This window comes from Panthera tigris, chromosome B4 (assembly GCF_018350195.1).
Source record: "Panthera tigris isolate Pti1 chromosome B4, P.tigris_Pti1_mat1.1, whole genome shotgun sequence".
Taxonomy (NCBI): Eukaryota; Metazoa; Chordata; class Mammalia; order Carnivora; family Felidae; genus Panthera; species Panthera tigris.
Window position 1 is genome coordinate 98,146,364 of NC_056666.1, and position 16,977 is coordinate 98,163,340.

A 16,977-nucleotide genomic window follows, 5' to 3' on the forward strand; every position below is an offset into this window, starting at 1 on the left:
TTTTATTATGGCTTCACTCTACTTTGAGTAGTAAGTTTTATGAAGCTAGTCTAGGCTGTCCTATAAAATAGACCCTGAAATTTTAGTGGCTTAACAATTTAATTCCTTAGTGGCACAAGTTGGAGAGAAGGTGAATTGGATTCAACCTCTCTTGCTGAGACAAGACCCTGGGTCCCTTGCTGGGACCCTTACCCTGGTTAGCTCATTGACCTGCAATATTACCAGAGATCCCAAAGTCATTCATTGGATAATTGCTTTACCAATGTGAAGAATAACTATCTATTGATTCTCTTGCTATTATAAAGTAAGAGGTTATTTTTTTCTCATTTCTTCCCTTTTTTTTGTTGAATTAATATGGCATTTATATTCAGACCACTGTTCTTATTAATTGCAGATCTTATTAATTGCATTTCTTATTAATTGCAGGTCTTTATCCTAGAGGCAACTAGTAATAACACAAATAAAATTTAAGATAAGTGTTTGTGAGGTTGTAAAGAAATTGGAAACACTGTACATGGTTAGTGGGCATATAAAATTGTGCTGCAGTTCTGGAAAACAGTATGAAGATTGCTTAATAAATTATAGTAGAGCTACCCCAAGATCCAGAAATCCCACTTCTGGGTGTATGTCCAAAAAATTGAAATCAAGATCTTGAAGAGATATCTGCACTTCCATGATCACTGTGGTACTATTCACAATAGCCAAGATATAGAAACAACCCAAGGGTCCATCAATAGATGAATGGAAAAGGAAAATGTGGTATATACATGCAATGGGATATTATTCAGCCATAAAAAAGGAAAGTCCTGGGGTGCCTGGGTGGCTTAGTCAGTTAAGCGTCTGACTCTTGATTTGAGACTCAAGTCATGATCTCATCGTTCGTGGGTTTGAGCCCCACGTTGGGCTCTATGCTGACAATGCTGGGGTTGGGGGTGAGGTGCTTGAGGTATTGGGGAATTGTTATTCAAAGGGTATAAAGTTTCAGTTATGTTAGTTGAATACGTTCTAGAAATCTGCCATATAGCATAGTGTCTATAGTTAGCAATATAGTATGGGGCACTTCAAAATTTGTGAAGAAGGTAACTCTCGTGTTAAATATTCTTACCACAAAAACAAACAAACAACATCAAAAGGACACAAGGAAACTCTGGGAGGTGTTGGTTATGTCTTTTACCCAGATTATGGTGATGCTATCGTAGGTGTTTGCATATGTCCAAACTCATCAAACTGTACACATAAAATATGTAAAGTTCTATCATATCAATTATACCTCAATAAATCTGATTTTATAAAGTATTATTTTTGTTATGGGCATCATTTCTTATAATCCTTTCAGGAATTTTGAACATTGACTGTTATACTATTTGTATTACTCAGTATCATTCTTTTTTATATCATCCATATATAGCATAAATTCTTCAGTAGCACACTGCAACATCCAGGCATTCTCCCACCCTCAACTCTATGCACAATATACTGTTTCTTGCCATAGCACTAGTAGAAGCATCATGTTTATATAAGAATATTTTTAAAAAGATAGTGTGGGAACTCTCCATATGAAATTATTATAATTCTCTTTGTTTTTAGTTTATATTTGGAAGAATCTCTTAGTAGGTTTTCTTATTCTTCCTTGTGTAGAGGAGCTTCTGTGATATGGATGGACTTCATAATATGAGGGCTTGTGGTCAGGAGAGCTTGCAGAGTGTACTGGAGTTTAGGCTAGGCAGAAAACAGGTGATTGGGCTTTTTAAAATTTATGTCTACAATCATGTCAAAGTCTTCTATTTACAAGTTAAGGCAGAATATTGATAGAATTTTTCCCATAGAACTAGAGACTTAATAGCAATTTAGTTTTAGGTGAAAGCATTACCAGATCTAAGGTGTCATTAAAATATTTTTTTTAATTTTTTTTAATGTTTATTTATTTCTGAGACAGAGACAGAGCATGAAGGGAGAGGGGCAGAGAGAGAGGGAAACACAGAATCTGAAGCAGGCTCCAGGTTCCGAGCTGTCAGCACAGAGCCCAATGTGGGGCTGGAACTCAGGGACCATGAGATCATGACCTGAACCGAAGTCTGACGCTTAACTGACTGAGCCACCCAGGCGCCCCTTTTAAAATATTTTTTAGAAAGATTTTTTTAAATTTTTTTTAACGTTTATTATTTATTTTTGAGACAGAGAGAGACAGAGCATGAACGGGGGAGGGGCAGAGAGAGAGGGAGACACAGAATCGGAAGCAGGCTCCAGGCTCCGAGCCATCAGCCCAGAGCCTGACGCGGGGCTTGAACTCAAGGACCGCGAGATTGTGACCCTGGCTGAAGTCGGACGCTTAACCGACTGAGCCACCCAGGCGCCCCAAGAAAGATTTTTAATTATGCTGTTCAATCAGGGGGAAAAATGGGCTTCAAAGAGTTCCTGAGAATTCCAAAATGCAACTAGATTTTTGCAGTTATACATATACCTAGATAATTATAATTTATACACATACTATGCATGTTTGAACTGACTTGCAATACATGTTTTTAATGGATATAATTCCTTTGCCATCAGATATTAATTCCTGTTCTTTCAAAGATGTTGTGTTCACCATTTGTGTGTGTGTATATATATAGATATATATATATGTATTTTTTTAAATATAATTTATTGTCAAATTATTTTCCATACAACACCCAGTCCTCATCCCAAATCATTTGTATATTAAGACTAGGTCTTAATTAGAATGATAGAATAATTTTCACTTGTACCATACCTTGGGTAGGGGATGACTTGACACAAGTTATTCTACATTAGAACTATGTTTTAACTAATATATTTTCTTTAAAAATATATACCAGATTTAAGCTGGTCTTTTCTTTCTTTTTTTTTTCCTTTTCTTTTAAAATAGAGAAACCTCTCAATGATTCAGGCAAAAGACAAGGATTTTCACACGCATAAGCGGAGATAAAGCTTTCCAGAGTTTATAGCTAAACTGAAATATCTTGGAAAAGGAATGAATTGGTTTCTAGCAAGGAATATAAGTGAGAAGGCGTGGCTTGAAAACATTTGTTTGCTATTGCCGATTTATTGTTTGTTTGATTCTGTAATTACATCTGTCTTATAGTGGCTGTGAGAAAAATAGAGGCTCTGTCCTTGTGGTATCTTACCTCTTTCAAGTATGTATAATTTTTGGTGAAGGGTGGTATATGAGAACTCATCACTCAGTCTAGTCATTTTTTCAGAAGAGTAAATTATGATCTGTCCTCTGAGAGCTGCTGAAGTCTCTCTTGGCTACTGTAAACAAACTTTCATGTAACAATTTTTGTAGTTTGAAGGAATATGAGTGATTAAAGTGTCAAAAAATGTAGAAAGTTAACCAATGAAATTAGTAGTATGAATTTAAATCTACAATCTTAAAATTAAAATGAAATGTCATTCATTTATTACCATTAAATTACCCTAATTGTAATGTTTAGTCCTCACATTGACAAGGGGATTAAAAATGTGATCTTAAACATTCTGGGGACTCCTTTCCCCCTATTGTTATACAAAAAACAAAAAGCAAAAAACCTGGGGTCTTTGTTCCAAAAGATAGGTGAATCATCTTAAGTAATCAAGTCAATAATCATTATTATCCTTCCAAACTAGTCACCATTGAGATGCCAATATCATTACCCTTCCGGGTTTGGACATGCACCCAACACAGTCCAATGACACAGAAATACTGATGGAGGCTGGGAGAACCATGTTGGATATTCTACTTTCCAGAGGCCACCACGCTACCGTCTGAAATCTTGATGTATACTCAAGGCTGTGATTGTAATGCTGGCAGTAGCCTTTAATTTTACCTCCTTTTTTGTTTTTAAGTTTATTTATTTATTTTGAGCGGAAGGAGTGCTGGAGAGGGGTAGAAAGAGAGGGAGGGGGAGAGAGAGAACCCCAAGCAGACTCCACACTGTCAGTGCAGAGGCTGATGCAGGGCTCAGTCCCAGGAACTGTGAGGTCATGTCCTGAGCCCACATCAAGAGTTGGAGTCTTAACTCACTGAGCCATCAAGGCACCCCTTTATTTTAGCTACTTAAGCTTTCTGGCATGCCAAAAATCTTGAGGCAAAGAATTACAGAATGTCTGTCTACCTACTTGGAATGCCTTTTTGGAATTATGGAGATAGGAATGGAACATACAATGAGCAAAAAACTTAAGAAATCATCTTACCGACAAGATGGAGTATATCCATGTGGACTATCCTTCCCATTAAATATAGATAAAAACCTCATATTATATATATGACATATATATGAGATATTTTTTAATGTTTTTAAATCTTTATTTTTGAGAGAGAGAGAGAGACAGAGAGAGAGAGAGAGACTGTGAGTGGGGGAGGGGCAGAGGAAGAGGGAGACACAGAATCCGAAGCAGGCTCCAGGCTCTGAGCTCTCAGCACAGAGTCCGATGTGGGGCTCAAACCCACAAACCACAAGATCATGACCTGAGCTGAAGTTGGATGCTTAACCGACTGAGCCACCCAGGTGCCCCTAGAAGACTCTTAAAGTTGGAGAGATAAAAAAGCAAAGTAGCCAGAGACTCCAGACTCAAGAAATGACACAAAGTGAGCTCCGTGTATTTCCTCTTTGACTCCTGTATATATTGGACTAGATATGACAGAAGCCTAAATCCCAGAAATGCCAATGGATACAGAAAATAAAAGCCTCAAGAAAAGTCTGCTCTCTCTTGACAAAGAAAAAGGGCAACCTAGTCAGGAAGAAATGTTTCTTTTTTCTTTTCTTTGATAACCATCCAACTTTGGACAAATATGGGGATGGGGAGGGGAAGCAACAATCCTCCTATCTTTTTTAGCAAAGGCTAAGTGGAGAGCCTAGACTATCATCCTTGACCTATGCTAGTAAGGGACCCCTCCCACCTCCTCTCTACCAGTGTTGTGTCAGAGGAGGCTTCTCGCCCTCATGCGGCAATAATATGGTGCCCCTTCCCTCCCAGCCAGGATGGTATCTGAAGAGGCCAATTATGGAACCTGGACTTTCACTACCACACAGAAGTAATGAAGTGCCCCTCATAACCACCTCCCCATGGTGCTAGTGGAGGCTGAGTAGGGAGCTTAGATTTTCATCCTACCTGGTAATAAAAAGGCAACCCTTACTCTCCCAGTGGGATGATGATGTCAGCAAAAGCAAAAGGGGAACCTGGATATCCATCTCCTTCCAGTAATAACAAGGTATCCCTCCTACAGGGTTAGTAAGAGTGGGGAGTCTGGACTTTCACCCACCAATCAAGTGATAAAGAGGTGGTGTCCCTTTTTCCCCACTGGAGCAGTTTTAGTGAAGACCTGCAAAAACAGGAGGATTTAATAAAACCTAGAGTCTCATAACGTAAAATTCAAAAAGTTAAGCACACAATGAAAAATCGCTCATCATACCAAGAACCAGAAAAATCTCAATATGAATAAGAAAAGACAACAGACGCCAACACCCAGATGACAGACATAAGAATTGTCTCACAAGAATTTTAAAGGGCTCATCATAAAAATGCTTCAAAGAGGAATTATAAAAATGCTTAAAACAAATGAAAAAATAGAAAGTATCAGCAAAGAAAAGGAAATTATAAAGAAGATTTAAATGGACATTTTACAACTGAAAAATATAATAACCAAAATAAAAAATTCACTGGATGGGTACCTGCTGGCTTAGTCAGTAGAGCATGAGACTCTTGATCTTGGGGTCATGAGTTTGAACCCCAAGTTGGGTGTAGAGATTACTTAAAAAAAACCTACTGGATGGGCGCAACAGTTGAATGAAAATGACAAAAGAAAAAAAATCAGTAAACTTGAAGATAGAACAATAGAAATTACAAAATCTGAACAACAGAGAGAAAATGGACCAAAGGGAAAAAGTGAACAGATAAGGATCTATAAAGCAAGAACAAAATATCTATGTGTGTCATTGGAGTCTCAAAAGGAATAGAGAAAGATAGGGAGGGGGAGAAAAAAACATCTTAAGAAATAATGGCTGAGAACTTCCAAAATTTGGGTACAAACATGGACATAAATCTGAGTGAGGCCCAAATGTGATGAATTCAAAGAAGTTCATGCCAAGATACATCATAATCAAATTTTAGAAAATTTAAGACAAGGAAAAATGTTTAAAGCAGTGGGAAAAAAGCAATGCATTACCTAATGGAAAACAACAATTTCAAGGTCATCAAACTTCTAATCCAAATCCATGGAGGCCCAAAGGAAGTGGCACAACATTTTCAATTTCAATTTCAATTTCAAAGAATAGTCAACCAAGAATCCTACCCAGAGGGAGAATATACTTCAGGAATGAAGGTGAAATTAAGACACTTTCAGATTCAGGAGAACTAAGATAATTTGTCATAAGCAGACCCATTCTAAAAGAATAGCTAAGGAAATTCTTCAAACACTAAGATAATGATGAAACAAGACTCTTGGACCATCAGGAGTGAAGAAAAAAGCAAAAAGTAAAAGTATGGGTAAATGTAAGAAACCATTTTTCCTTAATGTTTTCTAAATTATGTTAGACAGTTGAAGCAAAAATTATAATATTGTTTGATATGGTTCTTAAGGCATGTAGAAAAAATATTTAAGACAGTTATAGTATTGGTGGACTGAGTGGTAAAGGAACCTAAATGGAAGTAATATTTCTATACTTCACTCAAACTGGTAAAATGCTGACACCAGTAGTTTGTGACAAGTTACATAAGTTATGTAATATCTAAAGCAACCTCTAAAAATTACACACACACACACACACACACACATATATATATATATATATATATATACTAAAAAGAAGTATGTATAAATCAAAGTGGAATTCTAAAAAATGTTCAAATAGTTCACAAGAAGGCAGGAAAAGTGAAACAAGTGAATGAAAAACGATGGGACCAAATAAAAAATAAACAATAAAATAGTAAACTTATGCTTTAACTTATCAATAAGTACATTAAATGTAAAATAGTCCAAATACATCCACTAAAAAACAGATTATCAGAATGGGTTTTTTAAAAATGTGAGCCAACAATATGCTATAACCAAGAAAGTCACTTCAAATATAATGATTTGGATAGGTGGAAAGCAAAAGGTTAGAGAAAGACATGTCATATAAATAATAATCAAAAGAAAGCATGAGTGGCTTTATAGGGGCGCCTGGGTGGCTTAGTTGGTTAAGAGTCTGACTTAGGTTCAGGTCATGATCTCAAGGTCCCTGAGTTCCAGCCCTGCTTTGGGCTCTGTGCTGACAGCTCAGAGCCTGGAGCCTGCTTCAGATTCTGTGTCTCTTTTTCTCTCTGCCCCTCCCCTCTCTCTGTGCACGCACATGCTCTCTCTCTTTCTCTCTCTCAGAAATAAATAAACATTAAAAATTTTTCTTAAAAAAAGAAAGTAGGAGTAGCTTTATTAATACCAGATAAAGTAGATTTCAGAGCAAAGAAAATTACCAGAGAACAACATTACATAATGATACAACAATCAATTCATTAAAGAAATTTTAATTAAAGTTTTATATGCCCTAAAAAACAGACCTTTAGAATATAGGAAGGAAAACTGATACAACTTGAAAAATAGAAAAGTTCCCAATTATATTTGGAAATCTCAACACTCTTCTCTCAACAGGCAGACAGAAAATCAGCAAGAATGTAGAAGAACCTAATATCATTAACCAACTAGGATCTAATTGACATTTACAGAAGAACACTCCACTTAACAACTAAATAATATACATTCTTAGGAAGTGCCTTGAAACATTAACCACAATTGGCCATATTCTGAGCCATAAAATGAAAATAACAAATTCAGGACAATTGAAATTATATAGAGTATGTATGTAGATTTATGACGCCTTGATATCTGGTACAGTAAGTCCTCTAGCTTTGTTCTACTTTTTAAAGACTGTCTTAGCTGGGAATGCAAGCTGGTGAAGCCACTCTGGAAAACAGTATGGAGGTTCCTCAAAAAACTAAAAATAGAACTACCCTGCGACCCAGCAATTGCACTACTAGGCATTTATCCACAAGATACATGTGTGCTGTTTCAAAGGGACACATGCACTCCCATGTTTATAGCAGCACTATCAACAATAGTCAAAGTATGGAAAGAGCCCAAATGTCCATCGATGGATGGATGGATAAAGAAGATGTGGTATATCTATACAATGGTGTATTACTCAGCAATCAAAAAGAATGAAATCTTGCCATTTGCAATTACGTGGATAGAACTGGAGGGTATTATGTTAAGTGAAATTAGTCAGTCAGAGGAAGACAAAAATCAGATGACTTCACTCATATGAGGACTTCAAGAGACAAAACAGATGAACATAAGGGAAGGGAAACAAAAATAATATAAAAACAGGGAGGGGGACAAAACAGAAGAGACTCATAAATACGGAGAACAAACTGAGGGTTACTGGAGGGATTGGGGGAGGAGGGATGGGCTAAATGGGTAAGGGACACTAAGGAATCTACTCCTGAAATCATTGTTGCACTATATGCTAACTAATTTGGATGTAAATTTTAAAAAATAAAAAATTAAATTAAAAAAATACTGTCTATATTCAAAGACTTACTTTGAATTTTGAAATCAATTTCCACCAAAAAAGAAAAAGTTATGTGGATTTTCTTTAGAAATGCTTTAAATTTCAATATCCAATCCTCTCTAATATTAACTGTCCCAGTTCATAAACATTTTATATCTATTCATTTAGTTAAGTCTTTACAAATTTATCTTAGTGATATTTTGTAGTTTTTCAGTGTACAGATTTTTTATGTCATTTATTGGATATATTTTTATATATTTGTTATCTTTGAAGCTATTTGTTTCTAAAGTATATATGGAAATACAATTTTGTGTATTTTCCTAGCATTTGGAACTGATAATTTCACTTTTTCATACAGTATTGTTGGTGCATTCACTTGAATTTTCTATGTAACCCAGTCTTGTTATGTATGAATAATAATAGATTCCAATAATGATACATTTCATATCTTTTTTATTATGTATTTATAGCTCACATATTTTATTATACCACCTAACCCCCTTATTATTTTGTTTTATTATTTTTTTTAATTTAATGTTTATTTATCTTGAGAGAGAAAGAGCAGGGGAGGGGCAGAGAGAAAGAGAAAGAGAATCCCAAGCAGGCTCCACACTGTCAGTTCAGAGCCTGATGAAGGGCTTGATGTCACGAACTTCGAAATCATGACCTGAACTGAAATCAATAGCTGATTGTTCAATCGACTGAGCCACCCAGGTGTCCTGTCCCCTGTATTATTTTAAATAAAAATAATGAGACATCTTGTTACATTCCCAATTTGGGGGGTAAGCTTTCAATATCTTACCATTATATCTTGATGCCCATGGAAGAGTTTTTTGTTTGTTTTTGGTTTTGGTAGATATTCTTAATCAAATTAAAAACATTTTATTCCTAGCAATCTAAGAGGCATTTTCTCTTTTTAACTATGAATGGGTATTCATCTTTCACTTATGATATATTTTCATGACCTGAATTACTAAACCAAGAACTCTTGGCTTATTTAAATCACATTCAAAAGAGGCATTTGTTGAGTGCCTCTACTGTACCAGGCCATCTGCGAGGTATTGGAAATACAAAGATAAACTGTCATAGAATGGGTACTAAATGTTTCTGAAGCAGAACTAAAAATAATGACTAACTACAAACATAATACAAAAAAAATCTATTTTTTATTAAAATAAATTTTTAAGAAGTTGGATTGATTACAATCATTAGAATAACTTTAATCCAAGCAAACATGCACAATTGAATTTAAATTCTTTTCTTTCAGACTTGGGATGATGGTTTAGCGCAGGTTGCTAAAGCGTGGGCAAACAAGTGCAAGTTCAAACACAACTCCTGTTTATCAAAATCCTATGGATGTCATCCAACTTTTCAATATGTCGGAGAAAATATCTGGCTAGGTGGATTCAGCATATTTTCACCAAGATTTGCTGTTATTGCTTGGTTTAATGAAACTGCATTTTATGATTATAATACCCTATCATGTTCCAAAGTTTGTGGCCATTACACACAGGTAAATATTTGATATTTTATTGATTAGTTCTTATTTATGCACATTTCGATCAAAAGACAACTTTTTGAGCATTTTCTTTTAAGTGTCTTTTGAGTATCTAAAAAATACACCTTTATTTGAAAGCTATTTATACTGGGAATAGAATTCTATGTACTGATTTTTTTTGTGTATTTGTTTTGTTTTTCTGAGTTTAAAAATCTTAAAAAGTGAGACTGTCATCTCACTTGCATTGTTTCCAACTAGAAATCTACTATAATCTTTTATTTATTCTTTTGTACTTAATGTGTCTTTTTGCTCTGACTGCCTTTAAACCGTTTCCCATTATTACAGGTCTCCAGCAGTTTCATAATAGTGCACTGCAGTTTTCTTCATGCTTTTTGTGCTGCCATTTACTAAGCTTCTGGGAACTGTAGGTCTATGGTTTAAATCAAATTTTGAAAAATGTTTGCCATTATTTCTTCAAATATTTACCATTCTCACTTGTTCCTCCCTTCAGAGTTGTTACCCATGTAGAAGACCACTTGAAGTTTTTCCATAGTTGACTGATGTTTTCTTCTCTCTTGATTATTTCCCCTCTATGATTAATTTCAAAGAGTCCTATTGCTATACCTTAAGTTCACTATTTTTTCCTCTTTTAATATCATCAATGACTGTATCTAGTATGTTTAATCTTTCATCTAGCTTTTTAATCACATGGGATACAGTTATACTCACTATTCTAATGTTTTCCTTCCTAATTTACCATCCATGTTAGTTCTGTGTTAGTTTAAATGGATTGATTTTTCCTCTTCGTTATGGGTCAAATTTTCCTGCTACTTACCCCACTGGAGAAATTTCATTATATTTTCAACTTTGTAAATTTTGCCTTTTTGGATGCTGCATTTATTTATATAACTATAAATATTCTTGAACTGTCTTCTGGGATAGTTACATCATCTGAAAATTGGTTCCTATAAGGCAAGACTCTTATGCAGATTCTACCCAATGCCCCAGAAATTGATATTTTCCAGTGTGGCTAGTAGAAATAGGCTCCCTTCCTAGCCCTGTTTAAGTCTTAGCATTCTTTCCTCTAGTTTTTATAGGTAGTTCTTTCCCAGACCTAGGGTAGTTTCTTCACATGCATGCTGATTAATGCTCTGCTGAATTGATGGTGAGGACTCCTTGTAGATCGCTATAGTTGTGTCACTATACGATTTTTACCACCCCGGTGCTATGTTCCTGCCTCCTTGGTCTTCCCACATTTTCAGCTCTGCCTCTGAATCAGCTGAATTCAGCTGTGTGAATCCATCAAGCTTCTCCTGGTTTCCCACACCTCAACCCCCCACTTCCCCTGCCATGACCTGGAAACTCACAGCAATAATGTGGAACAATTGTACAGCCTGAATCTTTTCCTCTCAAACCACAGCGGCCATTGATGTTAGTTGCCTGATGTTAGTACCTTGAAAACATTATTTCCTGTTATTTTTCCAAGTATTCTGGTTGTTTCAGTGGGAATTTTTGGTGAGAAGTAGAGGTCACTTTTAAGCTAAGCCAATCCTGAAAATGGCACTGAGCTCCTATGAAGCCTCATTTGAGTGACAGAAAGGGCTGTCTTCTCCAAACTTACTCATCTGTATAAGATGTATACAATGACTCAAAGCAAGTCATTTTTATCAGAGAAGCACTGAACAAAGAGGTTAGCAGCTTCCATGCTCCCCCTCTATTCACCCTTTGCCCAATAACAGGACACTGTAAGTCTGGACACTCTTCTCAGGATAGATGTTGTCTGCAAAGAATATAGTTTGGCTACTGCTGGGAAAATTGAAAGAATAGAATCCAAATGTCAGGTGTACTGATAACAAGCAGAATGCAATATCCCTAATATGGCATCAAGACCAAGTTACAACCTTTATATAATCCTTTGACTCTCTCTCTTTTGTTTCCAGAAAAAAGGAAACTTTTCCCAAATAACCCTCCTCCCCTAGCATTGCTGCACCAGAATTGGAAGTTCACTCCTCACTGGCTAATTTACACATATGCTTAGGTAATTAGGAATGGGTGCATTCTTCCTATTGGTTCAACAACTATATCTTGCTTATGTTCTAAACAAAATAAGCCAAAAATTTCTTGCATTTACCATTGCAGATATTCATACTGAAGTTACAAGCAGTGTTTGCATTGTCACATCTAGTCCCTTTAATGAAAGCAATACATTTTAAACCTACACATAGTCAATATTTACTTTTACCATTCCCAAAGCCAAAACAGAATCACAACTTAGATACATTAAACAAACAGAATTTTATGGAGTTGTCATTTATTCGTGAACCAAATTTTTAGACATGGTTTCCTAAAATATATACATGCTTGCAGTTGTATAGCTTATTAACTTTTTGAAACATTCAAAAGGAAAAGGATCTCTTTTGGATCTAGCTTAATTTCATTTTATTAAGTAGGAAACTAGAATTTATCTGTCAGTCTCTAAAGCCACAGACATGGTTAGAAGCAAAACTCATTTCTTAATTCTCAGTTCACTGTCCTTTTTATTACCCTTTGCTTTTTCTCAGGCAACCAAAGAGGCATTAAAATATATTTTGCAAAACTGTTGATTCTGGCTACACCTACGCCATGGGAAATAGTGACTAACACATCAGTTTATAAAATATGTTAATAAATTTTGTTAACCGAAGTATAAAATAAATGAATTCAGAAAATTCATTTATGTTGTCAAAATCTATTTTAACTTTCCTTGGAGGATTTTGCTTTTCAAATGGAGGAAATCAGTATTCTCCCTTAATTCATTGAGGAAATAGAGAAAAATTCCCTTCTATCATTGTCACAAAGAAATAGTAATCTGCTTCACTTTTTTTCTCTCTCTCCCCATGTCTGGTTTTCCATAGGAGTCTTCTTCTTTTTGAATAACTTTGCTATTCTTTGCAACTAGACAAAAATAAAGATTCACCATATCTGTGTCAGGCATCTTTCTTCAGTAAACTCATTATGTCCTTAATCTCTATCCCTGTCTGTCTCTTGTGACTTAACAAAGGTAAGAATATGGTTAAGACCACAAAATTTGAAATGTGATCATAAATGAAGTAGAATATTTCTGATAAAAAGAAAGAAAATTTCATTATTGCTTTCCCTTATATTATGATTTTAATATCATTTGTATGATATGCCCATGGAGAAAATTTAAATATATTTCATAAGTCATCTAAAAAATATAACTGTTTATGTTATATTCTCCTTTTGATTTATGAGAATTAACAGTGAGGAAAAACTAGTTAGGCCTCAGGAGAGCAGACTTAACAAAATAGTTGTTTAATAGTAAAAATTAAGGAAAAAAACACAATAAATAGCATGCATTCATTTTTGATAGCATGATAAAGATTAGACCTGTTCTCATAATGCATTATTTCCATAAAGTTGTTTTACATATTTTATTTTAAAATTCCTTTCCTTATAGGTAGTTTGGGCCAATTCATATAAAGTCGGTTGTGCAATTACAATGTGTCCTACACTTGGGAACCATGAAACTGCCATATATGTATGCAACTATGGACCTGCGTAAGTTATTTTGCTATTCAAATATTTTAAATTAAAATACATGTTAAGAATTGTTTCCAAAATAGAACCTTATACTAAAGAGACAAGTATATTTTTGATAAGTGAAGTCTCGTGCTCACTTCGGCAGCACATATACTAAAATTGATAAGTGAAGTCTCTCTCTATAGCACTACTCAAAAGAAATACATTAAAATAGAAGGTGGTGAGAGAATATTACCTTATGTAAAAAAATTATACCTGTCATGAAATAATTAAACTTGAGAGTGAATATTATGGAAACTTTAAAGTTTAAAAAAAAAAGATAACAAAATACATTGTCACAGTAATATCTAAATATTTGGAACACAAAATAGGGTGGCAGAGGCTTATCTAGTGTAACATACTGGGGAAGAGTAAATGATTGAGAATGACAGTGAAAAGCATAGTTTTCTAGGAAAAGAATATCATAATTTTTAATTGCCTTGCTGATAACTTTATATCTAAATGGAAATAGAACATTAGCCTAAGGGGAATCCCAAACAATGAAATTCTGGAACTCTTATCCCAATACATAGAAACATGAAAGAAGATAAAAATCAGTTAGTAGTTCAACTCTTTTAACAAACAAAATTTTAAAAACAAAATGTACAAAAAAATGAAAACACAGGTAAAGAATAAATATATATAATTTGCAAAACCAATCTGATATGTGCAAAAATTGCTATGGAGAGGTACAAAATGTGTACATCTCTTTCTGTATTTTCTATGGTTCTCTCTCAGTTAAAAATAAAAACAAGAATGACAAATACACACCCTTAAAACTTGGGGCAGAGTACAATTTTTATAAATACCAGAGAAATTGCAGAACCACTGAATGCTTATTTATTACCATTCAAAATAGAATACACAGAGAAAAAAGAATCCAAAAAAGATAAAAAGAGCATCAGTTATCTGTGAGATAAGTTTAGGGAGAAATGGTTTCCTGAAAGACAGGGACAGAAAAATATTTGAAGAAATATGGCCCAAAACTTTCCAAGCTTAAGGAAAATTATAAACTCACTGACCCAAGAAGGCTAACAAATCCCAAATCTGCAGAAAGAAAACTACACCAACTCACCTTAAAATAAAAAATTTCAAAACCACTAATAAGAGAAAATTTTAAAAGCAACCAGACAACTAAGACATGTTACATACAGAGGAAAAGATAAGGATGATAGATTTTTCAGTGGAAATAATGTCAGAGACAGAACAGCAATATCTTTAAATACTGGAAGAAAAAAAAAAACTGTCCACTGAAAATTTTATATCTTTTGAAAATCTTTCAAAATTAACAAACCATTGGAAATGGTAACCACATGGGTAATATATAGGATGTTTTTCTTATTATTTAACTCTCTTTCAAAGATAATTATTTAATTAAAGATAACAGCAGTATATTGTGAGAGTTACAACTACATAAAATTAAAATATGTGAGAACTGTAGCACAAAGGTTAAAAGAGAAAAATGGAAGTATATTAAAGTTCTTCTACTCTACATTAAATGCAATAATTTAACTTGACTGTGTTAAGTAGAAGATACATATTATAAACCCTAAAGTAACTACTTAAATAATAAAACAAACAGCTATAGCAAAGACACCAGCAAAGCATGTAAAATTAGATTTCAAAATATTCAATTAATACAAAGAAAGGCAGAAAAAGAGGAAAAGGGAACAACAAACAGATGAGACAAACAGAATAAATAAAATGATAGCCTCAACCTAACTTGAATCAATAATCACATCAAATGTAAATGGTATACCCAAAATAAAAGGAGGAGATTGCAAGATTGGATAAGAACTCAAGAACCAATTATATTCTGCCTGCAGGAGCACATTTTATTTCTTTTAAGATTTTATTTTTAAGTAATCTTTACACCCAATGTGGGGTTCTAACTCAGAACCCTGAGATCTAGAGTTACATGCTCCACTGACTGACACAGCCAGGCACCCCTATGAAAGCACACTTTAAATATAAAGACGGAAATAACAAGAAATCAACCACAAGAAAAAGTCTGTAAAGAACATAAATATACAGAGGTTAAATAATATCCTACTAAACAACAAATGAGTCAAATAAGAAATCAAAGGGGAAATACAAAAAATACATGGAGACAAATGAAAATGAAAACACAACAGTCCAAAACCTTTGGGATGCAGCAAAAGCTGCTCTAAGATGGACATTTATAATAATACAAACCTACTGCAAGAAGCAAGAAAAATCTCAAATAAATAACCTAACCTTTACTTAAAGGAGCTCAAAAAGAAAAGAAACAGGGGCATATGGGTAGCTCAGTTGGTTAAGCATCTGATTCTTGATTTCTGCTCAGGTCATGATCCCAGGGTTGTGTGATTAAGCCCCGCATCAGGCTCTGTGCTGAGCTTGGAGCCTGCTTGGGACTCTCTCCCTCTCTCTCTGCCCCTCCCCTACTCACAGTCTCTCTTTCTCTCTCAAAATAAATAAATAAACGTTTAAAAAAGAAAAAGAAAAAACTCCAAAACATCAGAAGGAAAGATATAATAAAGATTAGGGCAGAAATACACAAAATAGAAACTAAAAAAAAAAAGGAAAGAAAGAAAAAAAGAATGAAAGAAAGAAAGACACACAATAGAACAAATTTATGAAACTAGAATCTGGTTTTTGAAAAGATAACCAAAATTGATAAACCTTTAGTTGGACTCATTGAAAAAAAAAAAAAGATAGAGGCAGTACTCAAATAAAATCATAAATGAAAGAGAATAAATAACAAATGATACCATAGACATATAAAAAATTCTAAGAGAATATTATGAAAAATTATATACCAACAAATTGGACAACCTAGAAGAAATGAATAAATTCCTAGAAACATATAACCTACAAAAACTGAATCAGGAAGAAGTAGAAAATTTGATCAGATTGATGATCAGAAATGAAATTGAATCAGTAATCAAAAAACTCCCCAAAAAACAAAAGTTCAGAACCAGATGACTTCACAGGTGAATTCTCCCAAACATTTAAAGAAGTAATTCTTTGTCTTCTCAAACTATTCCAAAAAATAGAAAAAGGAAAATTTTAAAATTCATTCAATGAGGCTACTACCTTGATAGAAAAACCAAATAAAGACATCACAAAAAAGGAGTACTGTAGGACAATATCTCTGATGAACACAGATGCAAAAATTCTCAACAAAATATTAGCAAACCAAACCCAACAATACATTTAAAAATCATTCACCATGATCAAGTGAGATTTATTCCTGGGATGCAAAGGTGGTTCAATATTCACAAATCAATTAACATGATATATCACATCAATAAGAGAAAGGATGAAAAACATATGATCATTTCAATAGATGCAGAAAAAACATTTGAC

The 16,977-nt window shown here is 34.2% G+C and overlaps 1 protein-coding gene across 1 annotated transcript in view; it reads left to right on the forward strand.

Annotated features, from left to right (window-relative positions):
- The window catches only part of GLIPR1L1 (GLIPR1 like 1), a 35,947-nt gene that overhangs the window by 7,948 nt on the left and 11,022 nt on the right, over positions 1-16,977 (forward strand). Inside the window, exons 2-3 of the mRNA XM_042990862.1 lie at positions 9,814-10,059; positions 13,505-13,605. Of these exons, the coding sequence (XP_042846796.1) occupies positions 9,814-10,059; positions 13,505-13,605 (347 nt within the window). The remainder of the gene's footprint in view (positions 1-9,813; positions 10,060-13,504; positions 13,606-16,977) is intronic.